Below are 27,416 nucleotides of genomic sequence, written 5' to 3'. Positions count from 1 at the left end.
CTGTCTTGGCAAGTGATTGACATTGGCTTTGAGGTTTAAGGATTTCATAAAACTGCTTCTCACTAATGGTGTTTGTCTGTCCACAATAATAAAAAAAGAGTTCTGAGAAGGGATGATAAGCAGGTATAACAGACGAAAGTGTGGCACTTCAGTGTGCTGTACTAAATTATATCGCCTTACTGGTGTGTCCGTCGTCTTGTCCGATCGCTCGGCCACTACCTCTCTGTGTTTCTCTATAGATCACAGTATGAAGCACACCAAAATTATTTCACCCCTCGCCGAACAGATCACAGTTCTTGACGCGGTACTAAAATATACTTTGCGTGCACGTCCTGCCGCCTGGCTTATTAACCTACCTTGATTTATGTTCAAACGACGCAGCGGCCTAGCCGGCTGCAGGTTTCGGATCCTCCTCCTCGACACCCCCATCCTTCACATGAAACGACGTTTGTGTCAAATCCATGCCACTAGCCAACAACTTTATTTCATGATCGCAGTTCTCATTATCGTAGTTTTGTTAGCTAGCTAGCTACAAAGCACACAACACACACTGTAGTAATCACCATGTCCGTCGTGTCACCCTAATACAATTAAGCATGCAACAAAACTATACTTAATATTAAAACGTTTGACAAGCAGCTACAAACGTTAACGCGCAGCTTGGATGGCTAGCTATCCAAATAATCAACAGTGATTTCTACTGAGTTAAGGCGAGATGCCTTCAATTCGTATGATGGTTATTAAAATTCCGAAATTAAACAAATCGGTCTCTGAAACCAATAAGTTGATTTCGCCTAATCACAATTAAATAAGCCAGCTAACCTAGCTAACTAACTTACTACACCTTGAGAAGCTGCAATCATTAACAACTGACATTTCTGATAAGAATGCTTTTTGTTATTGTTTTTAGCTAGCTAAAATGAAACCGAATACAACGATTTAGCGGAGCTAGCTAGCGCTACGTCGCAAAACACACTCAAGAGTACGTTAAGAAACATATTCGATGTATGCTAGGTAACCATGTGGCTAGCCAACATAGCTAAGTTAGCTGATTAACTAAATGCTGCAGAAAACGATCCAAATTAACTACATTGTTTTTGCCAAGTAGCATAAGCTGTAGCGAAAGTAACATTCAGCTCGCTATCAAACCAACAGTCGATCAGTGGCATCCAGCTAGCTCACACTCATGTTTTTTTGTTGAACAAGTTAAACATTTTAAACCTGGTTACCAAAGCCATAATTCTAAAGCACGAACCACATGCTTTTCATAGAAACGCTAGCTTTAAAATCAGATGACATATCTAAAGTTTCAGCACTGTCTTACACGATATTTGCTCCATCCATTTGAACACCAAGCTCAAGTGACATAACGCTAGCTGCTCCTGTCATCTTTATGTGCTGAAAAGCACATATGTGACTGTGACATTACTAAATGATGAAACAAACCATTTGGTGTTTTATCCATTTGATGTTTTATTAATTTTAATGCCATTTTCAATGAAGAAATTGATTTTTTTTTAATTCACTATGCTCGGCATTAATAACACGCATAAACAAATACGCATTTATACGCTCGTTATATTTCTCTATGAATACGGCGTTTAACCCAACTGTAAACCTGATGTTTTGTATTCAGGTTTGCAATCTTATAATCTTATAATCTGCAGCATTGCTAATATTAGGTAAGATAATGTCACGCAACCGCCCTCAGTCCGTGACTACAACTGCCGCCTTCCCCGGCACAACCTCACCAGATCCTCATCACCAGTTTATTCATGTCACAGCTAGAGGTTTAGAGGGTACTGAACACCTTCTAATTAGACTGGCACAAGTGCTCAAAACCACCGTAGTCTCCGGACATATGTAATTCTAGTCATTTCGAAGGTCACTGTTGGTTACCCATGGGGTAGTTCATGAAGATGTTTTCTTTTATACCAATGTCAAATTATTTAGTTAAGGTTTTTCAGCAAAGCTCATTGCTAATAAGTGTATAAAATCAAGGACATACCAGTACAATCTCCATAGACAAACTGGCACTGAAGAGCTACCCATTATACTGCCAGTTACTTTTAATGGTGGCACTGTCATTGGATACCAGTTTTGCCACAAGTCAATTCATGAAATTTCTGCCCTGCCAGGTATGCCCCGGTCAACGTGAAGTGCTATTATTGTGAAATTAAAGCATTTAGGAGCAACAACAGGACATGAACCAAGCAAGTAGACCAAGCAAACTCACAGAGGAGGGACGCTGAGTTCTGAAACGTGTAGAACGTCTCCAGTGTTGCGCGGCTGACTACATAGTTCAAAACTGCTTCTGGAAGTGACACTGAACACACTGAGGTGATTAATGTGTTCGTGGATAAATTCTATACTGCAGGGGAACAAACATTAGGTTACTAAAAATATGCTATAGCAAAAACCCATTTAAACAACGATGCCCTTAATACCACATGGTTATGTCGTATGTCAACACGTGTGTCAAAAGTACTGTTAAAATTAAGCACCAACCGCGTCTCGATTTTTGTAACAGATAAACGACAGATACGTGTCCACAGATGTTAACAGATGTGGATTAGTTGATACTTGCTTCCTGGGATACGCCCAGGGTGGCTGTCAGCCAGACTACTTACGTGCACTAGCCACTTAATTAAAATCAGCTACGGTGTGCCGTCATTTGAACTAGGCTACACGCCGCAGTTCACCAACTACCATGTTGATCAGCGGTCCCTTTACGCACTGGATCACATCACGATCACTTACATTAATTCAGTCATTTACATCTTTGTCATGTGTTACATTTTACAGTCACGAGAGGAAACGGATGAGTTTCCATGCTTTGCTATATTTCTCTGAATGATATGTTATATTATAGGCATATGCTATATTCCTCTCCGGTATGTTACCTAGAACCTCATTACTGAATTCTTGGATATGACTTTGGTAGCCAAACATTTAATCAACACTGAGGTACTGGCATGATTGTGCGTTCTGAGCTGGTAGTTTGTCGCATAATAGTTGTTGCCATTTTTACACGAGTCAGCCTCGCTGCTGAGTTTAGAGTGAACTGCCACTCAAAACTGTCCAGCCAAATATGCGTAACAAAGCTATAGACTCGTAACTGTATATCTAGCCTGATGCTTCTGATGAATTGGAGGTGAGTGTACGATTTAGGACACTTAATGGGCTTATAAAAAGCAAAGCTGAATAATTGAGATTTAAGTTGTAAAATAGAATATGCTGAGTTCTGATAGCAGATATTTTAATAATGTCTAAAAAAATGCTTTTTTCATCTATTACTGCTCTAAATAACGTGAAAGATTTACTGCAGCTGTCTGTCATAATAACATTAATTAGCCAATGCTTGTAAATAGCTGTTTCCAGATTAGAAACACCTCCATATGACCATATTCTCAAGTACAGTGTGGTTGTATTACAATGCATTGCAATAACTGTATTATTTCAGTTATTGCAATGCATTGTTATAACATAAAATATATAACATCATATACAAAACAAAGAACATTAAAAGTAGATATATGATACATATGTACTGCTTTGAAAGGAGATAACATGCTCGACCTTTAATCAGGAATAAGGCTTTAAGATCAGCATCACCAAATACATTAATGGTTCATGTGAAATGGCTGGAAAAAAAAAAAAGGTTTATCTAATTAAAAAGAGTTTTTTCTTTCCAGTGTGGACAATGTGACCACCTTATGGGCAGAAAAATAGATTTTAACATTTTTTCCAATGTCTACATTTCCATCCATATTACAAATACCTACTACAGTTTAAACCTTACCTTATAACAACAGTAAATATGTGGAATGTTCTAATCCATTTATTTCTTATCAAGTTACAGGACTATATTAATCTTTTTTGTGTCAGAAAATCATTTTGTAAATATTCAGATTGTGTGTGTGTGAGTGTATGTGTGTGTGTGTGTGTGTGTGTGTGTGTGTGGTGCAAAAGGCAAAATCACAGACCGCTGGCCAGGATGTTACTTTTAATCAGAAGATGATGGGAGAAAGGAGAGAAAGATGGAAGGAAAAAGTAAGAAGCAAAAATGGGGTGTTGGAGTGTTAACAGAGTCTTCCTAAAGCAAGATACAATAATTAAAACACCCTAAAATTGCTTTGCAAAATGCAAATGCAATAACATCCTCACCAAATTTTAAAAATCAGTTATTCCAAATAAAATAAACCCTAAATGCAGAAAACATTTTATAGTCAGTATGTCCCTATTTGAAAGACAGCAAAAATGATATTTTAATCAAATAGAAAGAACAAAATGAGTGTCACCAAAATTAATTACTTAACAGATTTCTTAATCAACAGAGTCCTTATAAACTGCTCTGTGTTAATGAATCCCCGGACCAAATTCTACACAAATACAACCTTTATTTTCCTGGTACCAATGGGTCTTCCATTTAATTCTTGAACAGCAGTGACTGCCTCACTGTGGGTTTCAAATACAACAGTTGCAGAACCAACAGGCACTCCACTTCTATCACACTGTAATGAGACTGATCCAGGAATGACTCTGTACCCATAGCAGAAGTCATAGATTTCATCGATTCTTATCTGAGAAGGTAGATTGAGCAATTTAAGACAGGTGGGCCCATCAAATTGCTGGTCAGGTGGTTCATAATGTGGTCCACGTGTTCCGTGTCTATAAGCATCGGGGCTTTCAAGATGACCGAAAGGACCTTTGTTTCCACGTCCATAGTGGGGCCCATCTGCCATTACACGATCATCTACATGCATTCGGGCACGAGAGAAAAAAGACGAGTTTCCATATTTCGTTTTATTCCTCTGAACATTCCTCTCTGGCATGTTGCCTATTACCTCATTTCTGAATTCTTGCGTCTGAGCCAAGGTGATGCATTTCAGCATAACTTCTGATCCAAGAAACCTTCGCCCGTTCAAAGACTGTGCCGTTATAGCCTCTTTTTCTGTTGGGAAGATCACTAAAGCCTCACCAAGACCAGCTCCCCTCTCATCCTGAAGCAGGACAACCGTATTGTCTGAGAGTTGGAATCCATGAAAGAAATCCATGATCTCTACTTTACGGACATCAAAAGGCAGATTGCGAACGTACAGGCATCTCCTTTCTGAGTCATAAGCACTTTTTTGTGATCGTTCAGATGACCTACTGGACCTTCTGCTATCTCCTCTTGAATCAGCAGAGGATTCCAATATGGCAACCATCTTTTCTTTGGAGATAGGAGAAACATAGACGGTCCTTTGGAAAAATGTTTCTTTATGATGAGCTAATCCAGAACAGTAGTCCATCAGATTTCTAAACACCACAACTGCTGATTTGGTCCTATCACTGTTCTTATCAACAAAAATAATGATCTGATCGTCCTTCACACAAACAGGATGCAGCATGGCTTTTATGTCCCTCTTTTCAATGGAATACGAGAGGTTTTCATACAGCACACAGTACTCGTCATCAGAAGGGGAACTTGATCGTGATTGAGATCGAATGGGAGAGCGAGATCTTGCACGGTCTGATAAATATTTTCTCTGACCGGCACCTTCTAGTCTAATAGAACCCCCAGCATCCACCCACTGATCCTCTGAGCAACACATTATTCTGATGTAACGTGGACCAATGTATTGTCGGTCCCTCTTGAGTCCTTCTTTGGCATCCTCTCTGGTTGCGAATTTGACCAAACCACACCCATTAAACATTCCACGGTGGTTTCTCAAAAATATTACGTCATCAATTTGCAAACCGTTAAAAAACAGGCGGACGTCCTCCTTCGTTGCTGAGAATGGCATTCCAGACAAGTTCAAATAAAGACCACCTGCATTCAATGCCCCATCGCCAATCTGACTTTGAGAATCATTCAAAGAACGTGGGGATGTTCTTTTCCCCATGTTCTGATGATCTCCTCTTCGCATGTCTATTCTCATGTCCTCATTTAATAAGGGTGGTCTTCCATCTGCTGCAGGCCTTTTGACACCCTCCTTATAAAACTTCTTGACATTTGTTTCAGACTTCCTTGTGCTTTCCTCTAGAACCTTCTGCATCTCCGACTTGCTACTCAAAAGCAAGTTAACAGGGGAACCTTTGATGCATCCCCCAGAGCGTGTCATTGCTCGTCTCGCATCTTCATCAGATGCAAATATTATAAAAGCTTCCTCAAGGTCTCCACCAATTATATGAACTCCACCATCAGGTATTCTAAGGCCAGTGAAGAAATTGCGAATGTCCTCAGAACCAGCAGTGATTCTGAGTCCCTGTAAGCGGATGACCACCGCCATGATGAAGTACACACAACAGCACCTGTAGACAAAAGGGGTACATATGGTGTTATCCCTGTCATGGCCATGGCCCACCATGTCACAGTGTTCAAGGTCTTCCAATTCCAAACCCAATGGTTATTAATGGACCCTGCAGTAAGCATTAACATCAATGCAAGGACTATGATGATGCCAACAACACCTCACTTATCATCTGACATTCAGTTCTCTAGATCATGTATTTTTATGACGCTCTGCCTTAACAATTGAAGCTTGCAATTAAAACTCCGTGCAGCGTGTGCTGTCCAGACTTTGTAACAATTTGTATGCTGTCCGTTTCCACCCAGTCATGCTCTGAACAGCCACAATGTCAGAATCTTCATACTGTAACATTAAAAATGCACCACAGTACCCAGAATACTTAACGTCAATGTCCTGCAGCTTCCCGTTAAAAACCCGTTGGAAACACGAACTGTCCAGTCCACAATCAGCAAATAAACCGATTTGTACAACAAATGTAATTCATATGAATCAACAAAATTTCCATGAAGAATATGTTCACAAACGAGCTTAGGGTGTCATTTTATGTCTTGCAGAAGACATCACCACAAGCATTGACCAGATCGAGAAGCACATCGACCTTTGACGCCAACATCAGACTCGAATATCTGTACTGTCAGCTACAACCACAGTCGTGAAAGATGACGAAATGAAGTCCAAAATAACGGAAAACACGAAACAGAACGCCACCAGGTGAACAAAGGCTTTTAAGATGAAACCCGACATCATCAACAAGCAGCACTTTCCACCAGAAATCAAGCACATAAAAAAGATCTTATATTGGACACATCTGAAACCTGAAGGGCCGTTTTTTGGAAGCTAGCTAGCTAACAATGACCTCAAAATAACTAGGTTAGCAAACAATACGACGGCGGAAGTCAGCTTCTCCACAAAGACCATTTTCGTGGGTTCCAAGTCAAATCACTTGCATCGATCCATCCAATCGTCTGTGATACTGATGAAGGAAAACACTTCTAATGTTAATTATATGAACAATAGTCATCACAAACCCCCACCATTTATATCGTGAAACAAAACTCCCGCAAGCTACGCAGCCGCTAAGTTAGCCAACGTTAGCTTGCTAGCAGCCTACACAGCACGGTCAAGAGAAAGAAAAATCTATTTTACAGCAAACACAAACATCAAATTAAAACATTTTACAATAATTTATAAACACAATATGGCTTTTTGAGATCTTAAAATATGTACTCAAAAATAGTTCGACTACCCCATACATTAATACCTTATTGTTAGTTCATAAAGGCTGTAACTTGCTAAAACTGTAATCTGTAAACTGACAATTCTAAAGGAATGCATTACTTAGCACAATGGTTTTCCTAATCATTATACTTTAATATTTGTAAAATGAAAATGGCAGCTATGCTGCCAATAAAATTTATATACATCTTGCTCAAAGAAGCACTATAAGTGCCAAGTGGATTTTAAGTAGAAAGCCGCTTTATGATCCTATGGACCCACAAACCATTCAAAGACATTTTTCAGTATTTATTTATTTATTTTTGATAAACATTGGACACACTGAACGTGCTCTTATAACAATATCAATACTAGAGAATACTTGCTGGTCTTCCTCCATTATGGTCCCATCTATGTTTTAATATTTCCATTTTTGTCTTTAAAACTTTGGCAAAATTGTCTTTAAATCCTGACAGCTATGACTAAAATAGTTGCTCAGAGAAGAAAATAAAGCCACGTAACCAAATTAACCAAAAATGATCAGGTGTGTTAACTAATCAGGAAACTCCTCTGCAATGGAGGCATCCTTTCCAGTCTATTTGCATGTGCCCACAGTACTAAAAAGGCTGGGATAAGTCATAAGCTTGCCTGTCTTTTGGTGAAAGGTTTGCATGAAGAGTATTGCAATGAATGAAGAGGGTGGACCCCCTCAGGAGCTAAGTTTGAATGAAGTTCAAACTGTAACACTGGAACTGTAACACTGCTTACAGCTATGTTATCAGCAGAGTTTCATAAAGAATGTTAAAGCTTGCCAACAGGTCCTGCAAGGGTCGCTAATAGAAGTCAAAAAACAAAGCCATGCAGCCTTAATATCCTCCTTTCCTTAAGAACAAACTCTCAAGCATGGTTAACAGTTCACTGCATAGTCATGCATTGACCACACTGAAAAGAAACAAAAGAATGTTTGTTTCTGGATGTGTTAGAGTGAGGGTTATGAACTGTAGACAGGTGGTTTTAAATCTTTATACCTTAATAGAGTTGTTAGGAACACTGACACATTGACAGACGAAATGCAAAACAGTGAGCAAAACCCTTCATCCCTCTAAAAATATATTTTTTTAAAGTTATTTCAAATAAGCAGTATAAAAACAAGATTTAAAAAATGTTCCTTTCCATTTCCAAATTTTAACTATGTTCAAATGCGTGCATAAGCAGTACATGACTAAGACTAGCTGCAGAGGCAAATGCAGAGGTTAAATCAAACATTACAAAATAATGTAATTACACTGAGGTTTTGGCTTCACATACATTCCACATTCATAAATATGAAGCCTAACTTTTCTTGGAAGCATTAAGCTTCTTTTTGATGTAATGTCCAACTAGGATCTGTGGCCGTTGTTGGTAGCTGTGCAGGACATCATGAGAACTGCTGAGCTGGTCTCCTTTCTGCCGGTCCAGCAGTGTCACACAAACCACTGCCGCTGGAAAAGAGATGCCAAAATGAGCTTTCACAAAATTATGAGTGTGCAAATTTTTTTTTGCTTTAACACATAAATCTGTGCTATACACGCATGGATATTAGGTACTTTATTACTGTGACACCACTAGAGTAATACTACCACATTTAAAATTCCAAATGGGTCTTACATAATAAGAAAGCTGCATCCAAAACGCCATATCTCCCTTAAGAACCCTTACTTTTTAAAAAAGTGTGTAAGACTGACTTCTACTGATATGGTGATGAGCTGTCTAATACATGTGACTATTCGCAGATGCACTCCAGAGAGGCAAACTCTATGTCTGCCTCTCTAACACAGACATTCTCTACCTCGTAGGTTACTCAGTTTGCACATGGCAGCAAAAACAGAAGACTCCATCTCAATGTTGCGCACTCCTGCTGCATAGGCCTTGGCCAGGTAGTTTTGCTTGTCCTCCTCGGTGTAAGAACAGAAAGCCCCGTCCAAACGAGCTTGACCTAAAACATATGCCAGGCCCAACAATATGGTGGTGGGTGTTCACATTGCAAGAATGCAGTTGTGCTGCAATTAATGTAAAGAGGGTGAAGACAAAACACATCTTCACTACTCACAAAAAATGTTTCTCAGTTCTTGGAGTATACCAACAGCTTCAGTGATGATTACATTAAAACTAGAACTTTATTGTCCCATGTGGGTCATGAGTGAGACTAATACCTTCGTAGAAGTCCAGCGTGCACATTGTGTTAGCAATGACCGTGTCGAACTCTGCTAGATCTTTGCCGCACTGTAGCAGCTCCTCTGCAAGATCTCCATCCAGTTCGGTGCTTCTCACCACTGACTTGCCCAGGATGACTTGCTCGAAGCGGGGCAAGAATGTGGCATCCATTGGCTGCTTGGTGATCACCACTGTGCCTGGATGTAAACCTGACAAAAAGATGGATATGCCTTTGATTTGCACTTATTTACAAGTCACTTGTCCTAGCCACAATGTCCTGCACTAGAAGCTGCCTCGTCTATAATTATATGCACTTTAATGTTAAATACCACGGGTAGTCTATGTTGGGGGAGAACAAGTAACAGATGTTGCCATGTCTGTTAATTCTTTATTAAAAAAGTAGATGTGTTAAGGTCAAGAGTACCTATTCCACCAGAGGTTCCGAGGCGCACTATTGTAACATCAGTGCAGCGTGCATGGTAGAGGAGCTTGATGAGCTCATGTAACATTATCGAAATTGAGGGGATGCCCATGCCATGCTAAAACACAGAGACATTTCACTGTCAAACACAGTACACCTACAATGCACCTTAGGATGTAGTGAAGCTGCCATACACAGAGCTTTCTTTTAAAAAAGTATTCAACCCTCAAAAAAACCCCAAAAAAACTCTCACACACACAGCTTGTTCAAGGCATCAAATTTGTTTGTAGAGTTTTTAATGTTGATGGTAATGACTTACACTAACAGACAGGACAGGTCCTACTTTGTACATGGCATATCGATCTGTGCTCTCACAGATGTTTGGGTACTCTGCGTTTGGAACTGCAAGACCCAGCTCTCCAGCAATGTACTCAGCGAAAGACTTCATCCTCCATGGACTACCCCCAACACACACAAACTAGGAAATAAACACGAAAAACAGTTTGGCTGTGATGCATAAGGTCATCTCAGTTAAATGATCAGTATATTCAGCTCAACATTGACAAACATTAAGCGGGTAATTATACTTGATAACAAACTATGGCGCTGTGGTAGCACATGTCACAATTCAAAAACATATCGATCTGACCGATAAACGATATAAAACTTACTTTGACATCTCCGAACTTTGCAGGAAAATTAAGCGTGCCGGTATTCAGATTGAAATGGTACAGAATATCTTCTTTCATGGAGTCCAAATGTGGATTGTTAACAAATGGGGACCTTATATAAACAAACAAACCCTTAGCAAATAGACGTTGTAACAGCCATGGTTAATAAGACGTTTGTAAGCAACTTTAATTGCGAAGTGGAGCTAGATATGGGCGTGTTGTGACCAAATCGTAAAAACTTACAGGAAGCTAAATGTTGTGCTCTTGGTCGTTCCCGGTTCCAAGGTTCAAGTTCAAGTTCGGTTTATTTGTCACATACATAGTCATACACAGTATAACGTGCAGTGAAATGGTGGTTACCACAGGTTACCACAATAACCAAATGTACAATAACCAAATGTACTTTTAAATTGTTTACTTTGAGTAAATTTGTATGTTTGAAAAATGATGTTGTCTACCTTCCGCATTTTTTTCCATTTTTCTCATCAGCAAATCCCGATGCCATTTTGTTTGTGCCGTTAAATACTCTGGGACAATACTCTGCAACACAGCGTTTTAGACCTTTATAGCATGTCAACATAAAACTGTTTAATGCTAGCAGCAACCAAATTATTTTTCTTTTATATTCTTTCACTAAACCCCCCACCCACCCAAAAAAAAAAAAAAAAAAAATTTATACGATCCGGTCGAATAGACGGTAACAAATTCATATTCACCTACACGGGTTAAAAATCCTTTACCTCACGCAACCCCACCAATGGAATTCGCCCGCATACCTGCCTTAGGTTAGTTTCCTCAAGCCGATGCTCCTTCCTCCAACCACGTCGCTATGAGCGATATTTTAAATGGACTGAAAACCTGGACTGGGGGATTTTCCGATATTGCAGCTTTAAGCTTCGACATCCGGCTGGGTCACTGGAAGATGTGACGCTACTACACAAGCATGAAGGAAGTGTACGTGGCAAGCGTGTTCTGCGCGGCCAGCGCCATACATGGTACAGTAAATATGTCATTACGGCCACACATGGTACACTACATATGTCATTACAGCCATCCACGAGAAATCAGAGAACTCACCAAGGCCTGAAATGCTGTGACCTCAAGATTGGATTATCAAGATATCACTTAGCACTTACAATATTTGCAGTCGAATTACATAACTGTCTGTGAAACAAAGACAAGGTAACAAAAATGACAGTGAATTAGTTATAGCGTTGCAGTGGTATAAGATGCTTGAAATGACAAAAAGAAAGAACCAAATAAAACGTGTGTACGAAATATGCATTACAGTACTGTTAAGTCAACCACAGTAAATAATTCTGTTGAAACTACAAAGGTTGTGAAACTGTCACACTAACTTGATTCTTCGCTTTATAACCAAGTGGAATTTCACAAGTGAAAGTGAAATTAAATTTCTCAACTGTTTGTGTAAGGCATTTTGAACTTGTCATTTCAAGTTTGTTCCAAAAGCCCTAATGAGACACTGAGAAACATACATCCACAAATACATACAAATAACGCACATTACTCAAAGAAGAACAAATAAAGACTTTCAAGATAAAACAATGATTTAATTACTGAAATTATAATCTTCTTTGCTTTTCATTTTAAACCCAGAGGTGGACCAATCTGCTGAAATGCCAGTGTGTGAAGAATCCTTGATCAGGCAGTGTTAGACATACAAAAACAAACACATTCATGTATTATTTGTAGTGTAAGCAAAAGCAGTTAAATAATGCAAAGGTAAAAAAAAAATTTCACTAAATGATAACATTTAATGTCAATTAAAGAAGTCTGCACATATTCATTTAAATTAAAACATGCTCCTGTGAACCACGTGATCACACATTGCTTTACATCAACATTCAGCTGATACTGCCTGTCAAGTACAATTGGTTTGGTTTGCCTGAAGAAGAAATGATCTGGAGCTTGGAATGTGCAAACATAAAATACAACTCAAAGTCAACAAGCACAAAGACCGCAGACCAGATAATCACACTCACTTCACAACTAGCAGAAAGAATGTTGAGGAACAAGTGAATATCACTGTTTGGAGTGGGCTAGTAACCGCAGACAAAAACCACCTTCAGCGCCCTGTCTTTAACAAAAATAAATAAATTAAAAATAAAATAAAAACCACAGTCTCCAACAGCTATTTACACTTCTCTCGCTCTCGTGATGACACTAAAACAACAAAAGCTGTTTATTCTTTCCACTTACATGTCCAGGTTATTGTTAAAGTTGTTCAGAAACACATCTTGGTGCCTCTGTGAAACAGAACAGTAAAATGTAGTTTATATGGGAGGAACATTACATTGCATACACAGATGGTTTGATTACAATGTATAAAGGAAATATATTAGAAATATACCAGTTTATCAGGACCAGCACAGTATGTATTCATTTACATAATGGTGATTGGTGATAAAAAATAACCTTACTGGCTTTTCTAGAACTACTGGGTGGTCTGGTAGGAAGTCAGGTTTTTTCTTTGCCATTGGTGAGCTTGCCAACCTGATCAGCAAGTCCCTACTGTATGATATTCTTTCTATTAGGAGCAAAAACATTGTAATGTTATTTCCCTTCACTTCCCTCCTGACCCCCACCCCCCCCCCCTCAGAGAGACATAAATTAATGAAAATTAGCTACATTTCTAAACACTTCCAAAGCAATTGTACTGCAGTTTTTACTGCTACTGCACAGTTGACCGTTTGCAATTTTTGAGACTTAGCCAAACACTCTACAAAGAAGTCTTCAAAATTCCCTTTTGATTTAATGTTTCACTGTTTGTGGATGCCTCCATCAGCTTCTGTTTTCTTAGGTTCCCCATCCTGCTGATTACTAAATAATTTAAGGCCAAAATAATCCAAAAATGGACAGATGAAACTTCTCAACAGCAAATAAGTGTTGTATTAAAACTACTATGTTGACTGATTTATAAACAGTGCAAGTCTGACAACCAAATATAGTCTCTTTGTGATAATGATAATTATAACTGAATATCCAAAGTGATACCTACCTGTCTTGGCAAGTGATTGACATTGGCTTTGAGGTTTAAGGATTTCATAAAACTGCTTCTCACTAATGGTGTTTGTCTGTCCACAATAATAAAAAAAGAGTTCTGAGAAGGGATGATAAGCAGGTATAACAGACGAAAGTGTGGCACTTCAGTGTGCTGTACTAAATTATATCGCCTTACTGGTGTGTCCGTCGTCTTGTCCGATCGCTCGGCCACTACCTCTCTGTGTTTCTCTATAGATCACAGTATGAAGCACACCAAAATTATTTCACCCCTCGCCGAACAGATCACAGTTCTTGACGCGGTACTAAAATATACTTTGCGTGCACGTCCTGCCGCCTGGCTTATTAACCTACCTTGATTTATGTTCAAACGACGCAGCGGCCTAGCCGGCTGCAGGTTTCGGATCCTCCTCCTCGACACCCCCATCCTTCACATGAAACGACGTTTGTGTCAAATCCATGCCACCAGCCAACAACTTTATTTCATGATCGCAGTTCTCATTATCGTAGTTTTGTTAGCTAGCTAGCTACAAAGCACACAACACACACTGTAGTAATCACCATGTCCGTCGTGTCACCCTAATACAATTAAGTATGCAACAAAACTATACTTAATATTAAAACGTTTGACAAGCAGCTACAAACGTTAACGCGCAGCTTGGATGGCTAGCTATCCAAATAATCAACAGTGATTTCTACTGAGTTAAGGCGAGATGCCTTCAATTCGTATGATGGTTATTAAAATTCCGAAATTAAACAAATCGGTCTCTGAAACCAATAAGTTGATTTCGCCTAATCACAATTAAATAAGCCAGCTAACCTAGCTAACTAACTTACTACACCTTGAGAAGCTGCAATCATTAACAACTGACATTTCTGATAAGAATGCTTTTTGTTATTGTTTTTAGCTAGCTAAAATGAAACCGAATACAACGATTTAGCGGAGCTAGCTAGCGCTACGTCGCAAAACACACTCAAGAGTACGTTAAGAAACATATTCGATGTATGCTAGGTAACCATGTGGCTAGCCAACATAGCTAAGTTAGCTGATTAACTAAATGCTGCAGAAAACGATCCAAATTAACTACATTGTTTTTGCCAAGTAGCATAAGCTGTAGCGAAAGTAACATTCAGCTCGCTATCAAACCAACAGTCGATCAGTGGCATCCAGCTAGCTCACACTCATGTTTTTTTGTTGAACAAGTTAAACATTTTAAACCTGGTTACCAAAGCCATAATTCTAAAGCACGAACCACATGCTTTTCATAGAAACGCTAGCTTTAAAATCAGATGACATATCTAAAGTTTCAGCACTGTCTTACACGATATTTGCTCCATCCATTTGAACACCAAGCTCAAGTGACATAACGCTAGCTGCTCCTGTCATCTTTATGTGCTGAAAAGCACATATGTGACTGTGACATTACTAAATGATGAAACAAACCATTTGGTGTTTTATCCATTTGATGTTTTATTAATTTTAATGCCATTTTCAATGAAGAAATTGATTTTTTTTTTAATTCACTATGCTCGGCATTAATAACACGCATAAATAAATACGCATTTATACGCTCGTTATATTTCTCTATGAATACGGCGTTTAACCCAACTGTAAACCTGATGTTTTGTATTCAGGTTTGCAATCTTATAATCTTATAATCTGCAGCATTGCTAATATTAGGTAAGATAATGTCACGCAACCGCCCTCAGTCCGTGACTACAACTGCCGCCTTCCCCGGCACAACCTCACCAGATCCTCATCACCAGTTTATTCATGTCACAGCTAGAGGTTTAGAGGGTACTGAACACCTTCTAATTAGACTGGCACAAGTGCTCAAAACCACCGTAGTCTCCGGACATATGTAATTCTAGTCATTTCGAAGGTCACTGTTGGTTACCCATGGGGTAGTTCATGAAGATGTTTTCTTTTATACCAATGTCAAATTATTTAGTTAAGGTTTTTCAGCAAAGCTCATTGCTAATAAGTGTATAAAATCAAGGACATACCAGTACAATCTCCATAGACAAACTGGCACTGAAGAGCTACCCATTATACTGCCAGTTACTTTTAATGGTGGCACTGTCATTGGATACCAGTTTTGCCACAAGTCAATTCATGAAATTTCTGCCCTGCCAGGTATGCCCCGGTCAACGTGAAGTGCTATTATTGTGAAATTAAAGCATTTAGGAGCAACAACAGGACATGAACCAAGCAAGTAGACCAAGCAAACTCACAGAGGAGGGACGCTGAGTTCTGAAACGTGTAGAACGTCTCCAGTGTTGCGCGGCTGACTACATAGTTCAAAACTGCTTCTGGAAGTGACACTGAACACACTGAGGTGATTAATGTGTTCGTGGATAAATTCTATACTGCAGGGGAACAAACATTAGGTTACTAAAAATATGCTATAGCAAAAACCCATTTAAACAACGATGCCCTTAATACCACATGGTTATGTCGTATGTCAACACGTGTGTCAAAAGTACTGTTAAAATTAAGCACCAACCGCGTCTCGATTTTTGTAACAGATAAACGACAGATACGTGTCCACAGATGTTAACAGATGTGGATTAGTTGATACTTGCTTCCTGGGATACGCCCAGGGTGGCTGTCAGCCAGACTACTTACGTGCACTAGCCACTTAATTAAAATCAGCTACGGTGTGCCGTCATTTGAACTAGGCTACACGCCGCAGTTCACCAACTACCATGTTGATCAGCGGTCCCTTTACGCACTGGATCACATCACGATCACTTACATTAATTCAGTCATTTACATCTTTGTCATGTGTTACATTTTACAGTCACGAGAGGAAACGGATGAGTTTCCATGCTTTGCTATATTTCTCTGAATGATATGTTATATTATAGGCATATGCTATATTCCTCTCCGGTATGTTACCTAGAACCTCATTACTGAATTCTTGGATATGACTTTGGTAGCCAAACATTTAATCAACACTGAGGTACTGGCATGATTGTGCGTTCTGAGCTGGTAGTTTGTCGCATAATAGTTGTTGCCATTTTTACACGAGTCAGCCTCGCTGCTGAGTTTAGAGTGAACTGCCACTCAAAACTGTCCAGCCAAATATGCGTAACAAAGCTATAGACTCGTAACTGTATATCTAGCCTGATGCTTCTGATGAATTGGAGGTGAGTGTACGATTTAGGACACTTAATGGGCTTATAAAAAGCAAAGCTGAATAATTGAGATTTAAGTTGTAAAATAGAATATGCTGAGTTCTGATAGCAGATATTTTAATAATGTCTAAAAAAATGCTTTTTTCATCTATTACTGCTCTAAATAACGTGAAAGATTTACTGCAGCTGTCTGTCATAATAACATTAATTAGCCAATGCTTGTAAATAGCTGTTTCCAGATTAGAAACACCTCCATATGACCATATTCTCAAGTACAGTGTGGTTGTATTACAATGCATTGCAATAACTGTATTATTTCAGTTATTGCAATGCATTGTTATAACATAAAATATATAACATCATATACAAAACAAAGAACATTAAAAGTAGATATATGATACATATGTACTGCTTTGAAAGGAGATAACATGCTCGACCTTTAATCAGGAATAAGGCTTTAAGATCAGCATCACCAAATACATTAATGGTTCATGTGAAATGGCTGGAAAAAAAAAAAGGTTTATCTAATTAAAAAGAGTTTTTTCTTTCCAGTGTGGACAATGTGACCACCTTATGGGCAGAAAAATAGATTTTAACATTTTTTCCAATGTCTACATTTCCATCCATATTACAAATACCTACTACAGTTTAAACCTTACCTTATAACAACAGTAAATATGTGGAATGTTCTAATCCATTTATTTCTTATCAAGTTACAGGACTATATTAATCTTTTTTGTGTCAGAAAATCATTTTGTAAATATTCAGATTGTGTGTGTGTGAGTGTATGTGTGTGTGTGTGTGTGTGTGTGTGTGTGTGGTGCAAAAGGCAAAATCACAGACCGCTGGCCAGGATGTTACTTTTAATCAGAAGATGATGGGAGAAAGGAGAGAAAGATGGAAGGAAAAAGTAAGAAGCAAAAATGGGGTGTTGGAGTGTTAACAGAGTCTTCCTAAAGCAAGATACAATAATTAAAACACCCTAAAATTGCTTTGCAAAATGCAAATGCAATAACATCCTCACCAAATTTTAAAAATCAGTTATTCCAAATAAAATAAACCCTAAATGCAGAAAACATTTTATAGTCAGTATGTCCCTATTTGAAAGACAGCAAAAATGATATTTTAATCAAATAGAAAGAACAAAATGAGTGTCACCAAAATTAATTACTTAACAGATTTCTTAATCAACAGAGTCCTTATAAACTGCTCTGTGTTAATGAATCCCCGGACCAAATTCTACACAAATACAACCTTTATTTTCCTGGTACCAATGGGTCTTCCATTTAATTCTTGAACAGCAGTGACTGCCTCACTGTGGGTTTCAAATACAACAGTTGCAGAACCAACAGGCACTCCACTTCTATCACACTGTAATGAGACTGATCCAGGAATGACTCTGTACCCATAGCAGAAGTCATAGATTTCATCGATTCTTATCTGAGAAGGTAGATTGAGCAATTTAAGACAGGTGGGCCCATCAAATTGCTGGTCAGGTGGTTCATAATGTGGTCCACGTGTTCCGTGTCTATAAGCATCGGGGCTTTCAAGATGACCGAAAGGACCTTTGTTTCCACGTCCATAGTGGGGCCCATCTGCCATTACACGATCATCTACATGCATTCGGGCACGAGAGAAAAAAGACGAGTTTCCATATTTCGTTTTATTCCTCTGAACATTCCTCTCTGGCATGTTGCCTATTACCTCATTTCTGAATTCTTGCGTCTGAGCCAAGGTGATGCATTTCAGCATAACTTCTGATCCAAGAAACCTTCGCCCGTTCAAAGACTGTGCCGTTATAGCCTCTTTTTCTGTTGGGAAGATCACTAAAGCCTCACCAAGACCAGCTCCCCTCTCATCCTGAAGCAGGACAACCGTATTGTCTGAGAGTTGGAATCCATGAAAGAAATCCATGATCTCTACTTTACGGACATCAAAAGGCAGATTGCGAACGTACAGGCATCTCCTTTCTGAGTCATAAGCACTTTTTTGTGATCGTTCAGATGACCTACTGGACCTTCTGCTATCTCCTCTTGAATCAGCAGAGGATTCCAATATGGCAACCATCTTTTCTTTGGAGATAGGAGAAACATAGACGGTCCTTTGGAAAAATGTTTCTTTATGATGAGCTAATCCAGAACAGTAGTCCATCAGATTTCTAAACACCACAACTGCTGATTTGGTCCTATCACTGTTCTTATCAACAAAAATAATGATCTGATCGTCCTTCACACAAACAGGATGCAGCATGGCTTTTATGTCCCTCTTTTCAATGGAATACGAGAGGTTTTCATACAGCACACAGTACTCGTCATCAGAAGGAGAACTTGATCGTGATTGAGATCGAATGGGAGAGCGAGATCTTGCACGGTCTGATAAATATTTTCTCTGACCGGCACCTTCTAGTCTAATAGAACCCCCAGCATCCACCCACTGATCCTCTGAGCAACACATTATTCTGATGTAACGTGGACCAATGTATTGTCGGTCCCTCTTGAGTCCTTCTTTGGCATCCTCTCTGGTTGCGAATTTGACCAAACCACACCCATTAAACATTCCACGGTGGTTTCTCAAAAATATTACGTCATCAATTTGCAAACCGTTAAAAAACAGGCGGACGTCCTCCTTCGTTGCTGAGAATGGCATTCCAGACAAGTTCAAATAAAGACCACCTGCATTCAATGCCCCATCGCCAATCTGACTTTGAGAATCATTCAAAGAACGTGGGGATGTTCTTTTCCCCATGTTCTGATGATCTCCTCTTCGCATGTCTATTCTCATGTCCTCATTTAATAAGGGTGGTCTTCCATCTGCTGCAGGCCTTTTGACACCCTCCTTATAAAACTTCTTGACATTTGTTTCAGACTTCCTTGTGCTTTCCTCTAGAACCTTCTGCATCTCCGACTTGCTACTCAAAAGCAAGTTAACAGGGGAACCTTTGATGCATCCCCCAGAGCGTGTCATTGCTCGTCTCGCATCTTCATCAGATGCAAATATTATAAAAGCTTCCTCAAGGTCTCCACCAATTATATGAACTCCACCATCAGGTATTCTAAGGCCAGTGAAGAAATTGCGAATGTCCTCAGAACCAGCAGTGATTCTGAGTCCCTGTAAGCGGATGACCACCGCCATGATGAAGTACACACAACAGCACCTGTAGACAAAAGGGGTACATATGGTGTTATCCCTGTCATGGCCATGGCCCACCATGTCACAGTGTTCAAGGTCTTCCAATTCCAAACCCAATGGTTATTAATGGACCCTGCAGTAAGCATTAACATCAATGCAAGGACTATGATGATGCCAACAACACCTCACTTATCATCTGACATTCAGTTCTCTAGATCATGTATTTTTATGACGCTCTGCCTTAACAATTGAAGCTTGCAATTAAAACTCCGTGCAGCGTGTGCTGTCCAGACTTTGTAACAATTTGTATGCTGTCCGTTTCCACCCAGTCATGCTCTGAACAGCCACAATGTCAGAATCTTCATACTGTAACATTAAAAATGCACCACAGTACCCAGAATACTTAACGTCAATGTCCTGCAGCTTCCCGTTAAAAACCCGTTGGAAACACGAACTGTCCAGTCCACAATCAGCAAATAAACCGATTTGTACAACAAATGTAATTCATATGAATCAACAAAATTTCCATGAAGAATATGTTCACAAACGAGCTTAGGGTGTCATTTTATGTCTTGCAGAAGACATCACCACAAGCATTGACCAGATCGAGAAGCACATCGACCTTTGACGCCAACATCAGACTCGAATATCTGTACTGTCAGCTACAACCACAGTCGTGAAAGATGACGAAATGAAGTCCAAAATAACGGAAAACACGAAACAGAACGCCACCAGGTGAACAAAGGCTTTTAAGATGAAACCCGACATCATCAACAAGCAGCACTTTCCACCAGAAATCAAGCACATAAAAAAGATCTTATATTGGACACATCTGAAACCTGAAGGGCCGTTTTTTGGAAGCTAGCTAGCTAACAATGACCTCAAAATAACTAGGTTAGCAAACAATACGACGGCGGAAGTCAGCTTCTCCACAAAGACCATTTTCGTGGGTTCCAAGTCAAATCACTTGCATCGATCCATCCAATCGTCTGTGATACTGATGAAGGAAAACACTTCTAATGTTAATTATATGAACAATAGTCATCACAAACCCCCACCATTTATATCGTGAAACAAAACTCCCGCAAGCTACGCAGCCGCTAAGTTAGCCAACGTTAGCTTGCTAGCAGCCTACACAGCACGGTCAAGAGAAAGAAAAATCTATTTTACAGCAAACACAAACATCAAATTAAAACATTTTACAATAATTTATAAACACAATATGGCTTTTTGAGATCTTAAAATATGTACTCAAAAATAGTTCGACTACCCCATACATTAATACCTTATTGTTAGTTCATAAAGGCTGTAACTTGCTAAAACTGTAATCTGTAAACTGACAATTCTAAAGGAATGCATTACTTAGCACAATGGTTTTCCTAATCATTATACTTTAATATTTGTAAAATGAAAATGGCAGCTATGCTGCCAATAAAATTTATATACATCTTGCTCAAAGAAGCACTATAAGTGCCAAGTGGATTTTAAGTAGAAAGCCGCTTTATGATCCTATGGACCCACAAACCATTCAAAGACATTTTTCAGTATTTATTTATTTATTTTTGATAAACATTGGACACACTGAACGTGCTCTTATAACAATATCAATACTAGAGAATACTTGCTGGTCTTCCTCCATTATGGTCCCATCTATGTTTTAATATTTCCATTTTTGTCTTTAAAACTTTGGCAAAATTGTCTTTAAATCCTGACAGCTATGACTAAAATAGTTGCTCAGAGAAGAAAATAAAGCCACGTAACCAAATTAACCAAAAATGATCAGGTGTGTTAACTAATCAGGAAACTCCTCTGCAATGGAGGCATCCTTTCCAGTCTATTTGCATGTGCCCACAGTACTAAAAAGGCTGGGATAAGTCATAAGCTTGCCTGTCTTTTGGTGAAAGGTTTGCATGAAGAGTATTGCAATGAATGAAGAGGGTGGACCCCCTCAGGAGCTAAGTTTGAATGAAGTTCAAACTGTAACACTGGAACTGTAACACTGCTTACAGCTATGTTATCAGCAGAGTTTCATAAAGAATGTTAAAGCTTGCCAACAGGTCCTGCAAGGGTCGCTAATAGAAGTCAAAAAACAAAGCCATGCAGCCTTAATATCCTCCTTTCCTTAAGAACAAACTCTCAAGCATGGTTAACAGTTCACTGCATAGTCATGCATTGACCACACTGAAAAGAAACAAAAGAATGTTTGTTTCTGGATGTGTTAGAGTGAGGGTTATGAACTGTAGACAGGTGGTTTTAAATCTTTATACCTTAATAGAGTTGTTAGGAACACTGACACATTGACAGACGAAATGCAAAACAGTGAGCAAAACCCTTCATCCCTCTAAAAATATATTTTTTTAAAGTTATTTCAAATAAGCAGTATAAAAACAAGATTTAAAAAATGTTCCTTTCCATTTCCAAATTTTAACTATGTTCAAATGCGTGCATAAGCAGTACATGACTAAGACTAGCTGCAGAGGCAAATGCAGAGGTTAAATCAAACATTACAAAATAATGTAATTACACTGAGGTTTTGGCTTCACATACATTCCACATTCATAAATATGAAGCCTAACTTTTCTTGGAAGCATTAAGCTTCTTTTTGATGTAATGTCCAACTAGGATCTGTGGCCGTTGTTGGTAGCTGTGCAGGACATCATGAGAACTGCTGAGCTGGTCTCCTTTCTGCCGGTCCAGCAGTGTCACACAAACCACTGCCGCTGGAAAAGAGATGCCAAAATGAGCTTTCACAAAATTATGAGTGTGCAAATTTTTTTTTGCTTTAACACATAAATCTGTGCTATACACGCATGGATATTAGGTACTTTATTACTGTGACACCACTAGAGTAATACTACCACATTTAAAATTCCAAATGGGTCTTACATAATAAGAAAGCTGCATCCAAAACGCCATATCTCCCTTAAGAACCCTTACTTTTTAAAAAAGTGTGTAAGACTGACTTCTACTGATATGGTGATGAGCTGTCTAATACATGTGACTATTCGCAGATGCACTCCAGAGAGGCAAACTCTATGTCTGCCTCTCTAACACAGACATTCTCTACCTCGTAGGTTACTCAGTTTGCACATGGCAGCAAAAACAGAAGACTCCATCTCAATGTTGCGCACTCCTGCTGCATAGGCCTTGGCCAGGTAGTTTTGCTTGTCCTCCTCGGTGTAAGAACAGAAAGCCCCGTCCAAACGAGCTTGACCTAAAACATATGCCAGGCCCAACAATATGGTGGTGGGTGTTCACATTGCAAGAATGCAGTTGTGCTGCAATTAATGTAAAGAGGGTGAAGACAAAACACATCTTCACTACTCACAAAAAATGTTTCTCAGTTCTTGGAGTATACCAACAGCTTCAGTGATGATTACATTAAAACTAGAACTTTATTGTCCCATGTGGGTCATGAGTGAGACTAATACCTTCGTAGAAGTCCAGCGTGCACATTGTGTTAGCAATGACCGTGTCGAACTCTGCTAGATCTTTGCCGCACTGTAGCAGCTCCTCTGCAAGATCTCCATCCAGTTCGGTGCTTCTCACCACTGACTTGCCCAGGATGACTTGCTCGAAGCGGGGCAAGAATGTGGCATCCATTGGCTGCTTGGTGATCACCACTGTGCCTGGATGTAAACCTGACAAAAAGATGGATATGCCTTTGATTTGCACTTATTTACAAGTCACTTGTCCTAGCCACAATGTCCTGCACTAGAAGCTGCCTCGTCTATAATTATATGCACTTTAATGTTAAATACCACGGGTAGTCTATGTTGGGGGAGAACAAGTAACAGATGTTGCCATGTCTGTTAATTCTTTATTAAAAAAGTAGATGTGTTAAGGTCAAGAGTACCTATTCCACCAGAGGTTCCGAGGCGCACTATTGTAACATCAGTGCAGCGTGCATGGTAGAGGAGCTTGATGAGCTCATGTAACATTATCGAAATTGAGGGGATGCCCATGCCATGCTAAAACACAGAGACATTTCACTGTCAAACACAGTACACCTACAATGCACCTTAGGATGTAGTGAAGCTGCCATACACAGAGCTTTCTTTTAAAAAAGTATTCAACCCTCAAAAAAACCCCAAAAAAACTCTCACACACACAGCTTGTTCAAGGCATCAAATTTGTTTGTAGAGTTTTTAATGTTGATGGTAATGACTTACACTAACAGACAGGACAGGTCCTACTTTGTACATGGCATATCGATCTGTGCTCTCACAGATGTTTGGGTACTCTGCGTTTGGAACTGCAAGACCCAGCTCTCCAGCAATGTACTCAGCGAAAGACTTCATCCTCCATGGACTACCCCCAACACACACAAACTAGGAAATAAACACGAAAAACAGTTTGGCTGTGATGCATAAGGTCATCTCAGTTAAATGATCAGTATATTCAGCTCAACATTGACAAACATTAAGCGGGTAATTATACTTGATAACAAACTATGGCGCTGTGGTAGCACATGTCACAATTCAAAAACATATCGATCTGACCGATAAACGATATAAAACTTACTTTGACATCTCCGAACTTTGCAGGAAAATTAAGCGTGCCGGTATTCAGATTGAAATGGTACAGAATATCTTCTTTCATGGAGTCCAAATGTGGATTGTTAACAAATGGGGACCTTATATAAACAAACAAACCCTTAGCAAATAGACGTTGTAACAGCCATGGTTAATAAGACGTTTGTAAGCAACTTTAATTGCGAAGTGGAGCTAGATATGGGCGTGTTGTGACCAAATCGTAAAAACTTACAGGAAGCTAAATGTTGTGCTCTTGGTCGTTCCCGGTTCCAAGGTTCAAGTTCAAGTTCGGTTTATTTGTCACATACATAGTCATACACAGTATAACGTGCAGTGAAATGGTGGTTACCACAGGTTACCACAATAACCAAATGTACAATAACCAAATGTACTTTTAAATTGTTTACTTTGAGTAAATTTGTATGTTTGAAAAATGATGTTGTCTACCTTCCGCATTTTTTTCCATTTTTCTCATCAGCAAATCCCGATGCCATTTTGTTTGTGCCGTTAAATACTCTGGGACAATACTCTGCAACACAGCGTTTTAGACCTTTATAGCATGTCAACATAAAACTGTTTAATGCTAGCAGCAACCAAATTATTTTTCTTTTATATTCTTTCACTAAACCCCCCCAAAAAAAAAAAAAAAAAAAAAAAACATTTATACGATCCGGTCGAATAGACGGTAACAAATTCATATTCACCTACACGGGTTAAAAATCCTTTACCTCACGCAACCCCACCAATGGAATTCGCCCGCATACCTGCCTTAGGTTAGTTTCCTCAAGCCGATGCTCCTTCCTCCAACCACGTCGCTATGAGCGATATTTTAAATGGACTGAAAACCTGGACTGGGGGATTTTCCGATATTGCAGCTTTAAGCTTCGACATCCGGCTGGGTCACTGGAAGATGTGACGCTACTACACAAGCATGAAGGAAGTGTACGTGGCAAGCGTGTTCTGCGCGGCCAGCGCCATACATGGTACAGTAAATATGTCATTACGGCCACACATGGTACACTACATATGTCATTACAGCCATCCACGAGAAATCAGAGAACTCACCAAGGCCTGAAATGCTGTGACCTCAAGATTGGATTATCAAGATATCACTTAGCACTTACAATATTTGCAGTCGAATTACATAACTGTCTGTGAAACAAAGACAAGGTAACAAAAATGACAGTGAATTAGTTATAGCGTTGCAGTGGTATAAGATGCTTGAAATGACAAAAAGAAAGAACCAAATAAAACGTGTGTACGAAATATGCATTACAGTACTGTTAAGTCAACCACAGTAAATAATTCTGTTGAAACTACAAAGGTTGTGAAACTGTCACACTAACTTGATTCTTCGCTTTATAACCAAGTGGAATTTCACAAGTGAAAGTGAAATTAAATTTCTCAACTGTTTGTGTAAGGCATTTTGAACTTGTCATTTCAAGTTTGTTCCAAAAGCCCTAATGAGACACTGAGAAACATACATCCACAAATACATACAAATAACGCACATTACTCAAAGAAGAACAAATAAAGACTTTCAAGATAAAACAATGATTTAATTACTGAAATTATAATCTTCTTTGCTTTTCATTTTAAACCCAGAGGTGGACCAATCTGCTGAAATGCCAGTGTGTGAAGAATCCTTGATCAGGCAGTGTTAGACATACAAAAACAAACACATTCATGTATTATTTGTAGTGTAAGCAAAAGCAGTTAAATAATGCAAAGGTAAAAAAAAAATTTCACTAAATGATAACATTTAATGTCAATTAAAGAAGTCTGCACATATTCATTTAAATTAAAACATGCTCCTGTGAACCACGTGATCACACATTGCTTTACATCAACATTCAGCTGATACTGCCTGTCAAGTACAATTGGTTTGGTTTGCCTGAAGAAGAAATGATCTGGAGCTTGGAATGTGCAAACATAAAATACAACTCAAAGTCAACAAGCACAAAGACCGCAGACCAGATAATCACACTCACTTCACAACTAGCAGAAAGAATGTTGAGGAACAAGTGAATATCACTGTTTGGAGTGGGCTAGTAACCGCAGACAAAAACCACCTTCAGCGCCCTGTCTTTAACAAAAATAAATAAATTAAAAATAAAATAAAAACCACAGTCTCCAACAGCTATTTACACTTCTCTCGCTCTCGTGATGACACTAAAACAACAAAAGCTGTTTATTCTTTCCACTTACATGTCCAGGTTATTGTTAAAGTTGTTCAGAAACACATCTTGGTGCCTCTGTGAAACAGAACAGTAAAATGTAGTTTGTATGGGAGGAACATTACATTGCATACACAGATGGTTTGATTACAATGTATAAAGGAAATATATTAGAAATATACCAGTTTATCAGGACCAGCACAGTATGTATTCATTTACATAATGGTGATTGGTGATAAAAAATAACCTTACTGGCTTTTCTAGAACTACTGGGTGGTCTGGTAGGAAGTCAGGTTTTTTCTTTGCCATTGGTGAGCTTGCCAACCTGATCAGCAAGTCCCTACTGTATGATATTCTTTCTATTAGGAGCAAAAACATTGTAATGTTATTTCCCTTCACTTCCCTCCTGACCCCCACCCCCCCCCCTCAGAGAGACATAAATTAATGAAAATTAGCTACATTTCTAAACACTTCCAAAGCAATTGTACTGCAGTTTTTACTGCTACTGCACAGTTGACCGTTTGCAATTTTTGAGACTTAGCCAAACACTCTACAAAGAAGTCTTCAAAATTCCCTTTTGATTTAATGTTTCACTGTTTGTGGATGCCTCCATCAGC

At 39.0% G+C, this 27,416-nt stretch overlaps 5 protein-coding genes and 1 long non-coding RNA gene across 21 annotated transcripts; all 6 read right to left on the bottom strand.

The window, feature by feature from the left end:
* LOC145651137 (uncharacterized) lies at window positions 1-2,586 on the bottom strand. Of its 2 annotated transcripts, XR_014116869.1 has the most exons (5): window positions 2,509-2,586; window positions 2,237-2,371; window positions 357-430; window positions 181-233; window positions 1-76 (listed from the first exon to the last, which is right to left on the bottom strand). It is a non-coding gene; the product is annotated as an uncharacterized LOC145651137 (long non-coding RNA). The 2 variants fall into 2 exon arrangements; XR_014116868.1 differs by having other exon boundaries at window positions 1-233.
* A 1,403-nt stretch (window positions 2,587-3,989) lies between these two features.
* LOC118242174 (RNA-binding protein 12B-like) lies at window positions 3,990-7,672 on the bottom strand. The gene has a single exon (XM_035531095.2). The coding sequence runs from the start codon at window positions 6,351-6,353 to the stop codon at window positions 4,383-4,385; it is 1,971 nt and encodes a 656-aa protein (XP_035386988.2). The 5' UTR covers window positions 6,354-7,672; the 3' UTR covers window positions 3,990-4,382.
* A 135-nt stretch (window positions 7,673-7,807) lies between these two features.
* LOC118242115 (uridine phosphorylase 1-like) lies at window positions 7,808-11,729 on the bottom strand. Of its 7 annotated transcripts, none has more exons than XM_081696382.1 (8): window positions 11,577-11,729; window positions 11,255-11,336; window positions 10,797-10,908; window positions 10,445-10,603; window positions 10,129-10,243; window positions 9,704-9,913; window positions 9,340-9,486; window positions 7,808-8,992 (listed from the first exon to the last, which is right to left on the bottom strand). In XM_081696382.1, the coding sequence occupies exons 2-8, from the start codon at window positions 11,299-11,301 to the stop codon at window positions 8,844-8,846; spliced, it is 939 nt and encodes a 312-aa protein (XP_081552508.1). In that variant the 5' UTR covers window positions 11,302-11,336; window positions 11,577-11,729; the 3' UTR covers window positions 7,808-8,843. The 7 variants fall into 7 exon arrangements, with proteins under 7 accessions (XP_081552508.1, XP_081552507.1, XP_081552509.1 ...); XM_081696381.1 differs by having other exon boundaries at window positions 11,573-11,728; XM_081696383.1 differs by having other exon boundaries at window positions 11,513-11,710.
* A 737-nt stretch (window positions 11,730-12,466) lies between these two features.
* gra (granulito) lies at window positions 12,467-16,402 on the bottom strand. 3 transcript variants are annotated; one of them, XM_081696388.1, is made up of 7 exons: window positions 15,140-15,273; window positions 14,172-14,245; window positions 13,996-14,048; window positions 13,816-13,891; window positions 13,238-13,344; window positions 13,017-13,063; window positions 12,467-12,890 (listed from the first exon to the last, which is right to left on the bottom strand). In XM_081696388.1, the coding sequence occupies exons 1-7, from the start codon at window positions 15,202-15,204 to the stop codon at window positions 12,857-12,859; spliced, it is 456 nt and encodes a 151-aa protein (XP_081552514.1). In that variant the 5' UTR covers window positions 15,205-15,273; the 3' UTR covers window positions 12,467-12,856. The 3 variants fall into 3 exon arrangements, 1 of the variants encoding a protein (XP_081552514.1); XR_014116929.1 differs by lacking the exons at window positions 12,467-12,890; window positions 13,017-13,063; window positions 13,238-13,344; window positions 15,140-15,273 and adding exons at window positions 16,053-16,187; window positions 16,325-16,402; XR_014116928.1 differs by lacking the exons at window positions 12,467-12,890; window positions 13,017-13,063; window positions 13,238-13,344; window positions 15,140-15,273 and adding exons at window positions 16,053-16,187; window positions 16,325-16,402 and having other exon boundaries at window positions 13,816-14,048.
* Window positions 16,403-17,804: 1,402 nt separating this feature from the next.
* LOC118242122 (RNA-binding protein 12B-like) lies at window positions 17,805-21,487 on the bottom strand. Its single transcript, XM_081696410.1, has one exon. It carries the CDS (start codon window positions 20,166-20,168, stop codon window positions 18,198-18,200), a length of 1,971 nt encoding a protein of 656 aa, XP_081552536.1. The 5' UTR covers window positions 20,169-21,487; the 3' UTR covers window positions 17,805-18,197.
* A 135-nt stretch (window positions 21,488-21,622) lies between these two features.
* LOC145651160 (uridine phosphorylase 1-like) lies at window positions 21,623-25,543 on the bottom strand. Of its 7 annotated transcripts, none has more exons than XM_081696412.1 (8): window positions 25,391-25,543; window positions 25,070-25,151; window positions 24,612-24,723; window positions 24,260-24,418; window positions 23,944-24,058; window positions 23,519-23,728; window positions 23,155-23,301; window positions 21,623-22,807 (listed from the first exon to the last, which is right to left on the bottom strand). In XM_081696412.1, the coding sequence occupies exons 2-8, from the start codon at window positions 25,114-25,116 to the stop codon at window positions 22,659-22,661; spliced, it is 939 nt and encodes a 312-aa protein (XP_081552538.1). In that variant the 5' UTR covers window positions 25,117-25,151; window positions 25,391-25,543; the 3' UTR covers window positions 21,623-22,658. The 7 variants fall into 7 exon arrangements, with proteins under 7 accessions (XP_081552538.1, XP_081552537.1, XP_081552539.1 ...); XM_081696411.1 differs by having other exon boundaries at window positions 25,387-25,542; XM_081696413.1 differs by having other exon boundaries at window positions 25,327-25,524.
* Window positions 25,544-27,416: the final 1,873 nt, after the last annotated feature.

Source organism: Electrophorus electricus, chromosome 14, assembly GCF_041902795.1.
Source record: "Electrophorus electricus isolate QZ-2024a chromosome 14, ASM4190279v1, whole genome shotgun sequence".
In the NCBI taxonomy this organism is placed as follows: Eukaryota; Metazoa; Chordata; class Actinopteri; order Gymnotiformes; family Gymnotidae; genus Electrophorus; species Electrophorus electricus.
The sequence above is the reverse complement of the archived record's forward strand: the minus strand, read 5'-3'. Positions and strand labels throughout refer to the sequence as shown.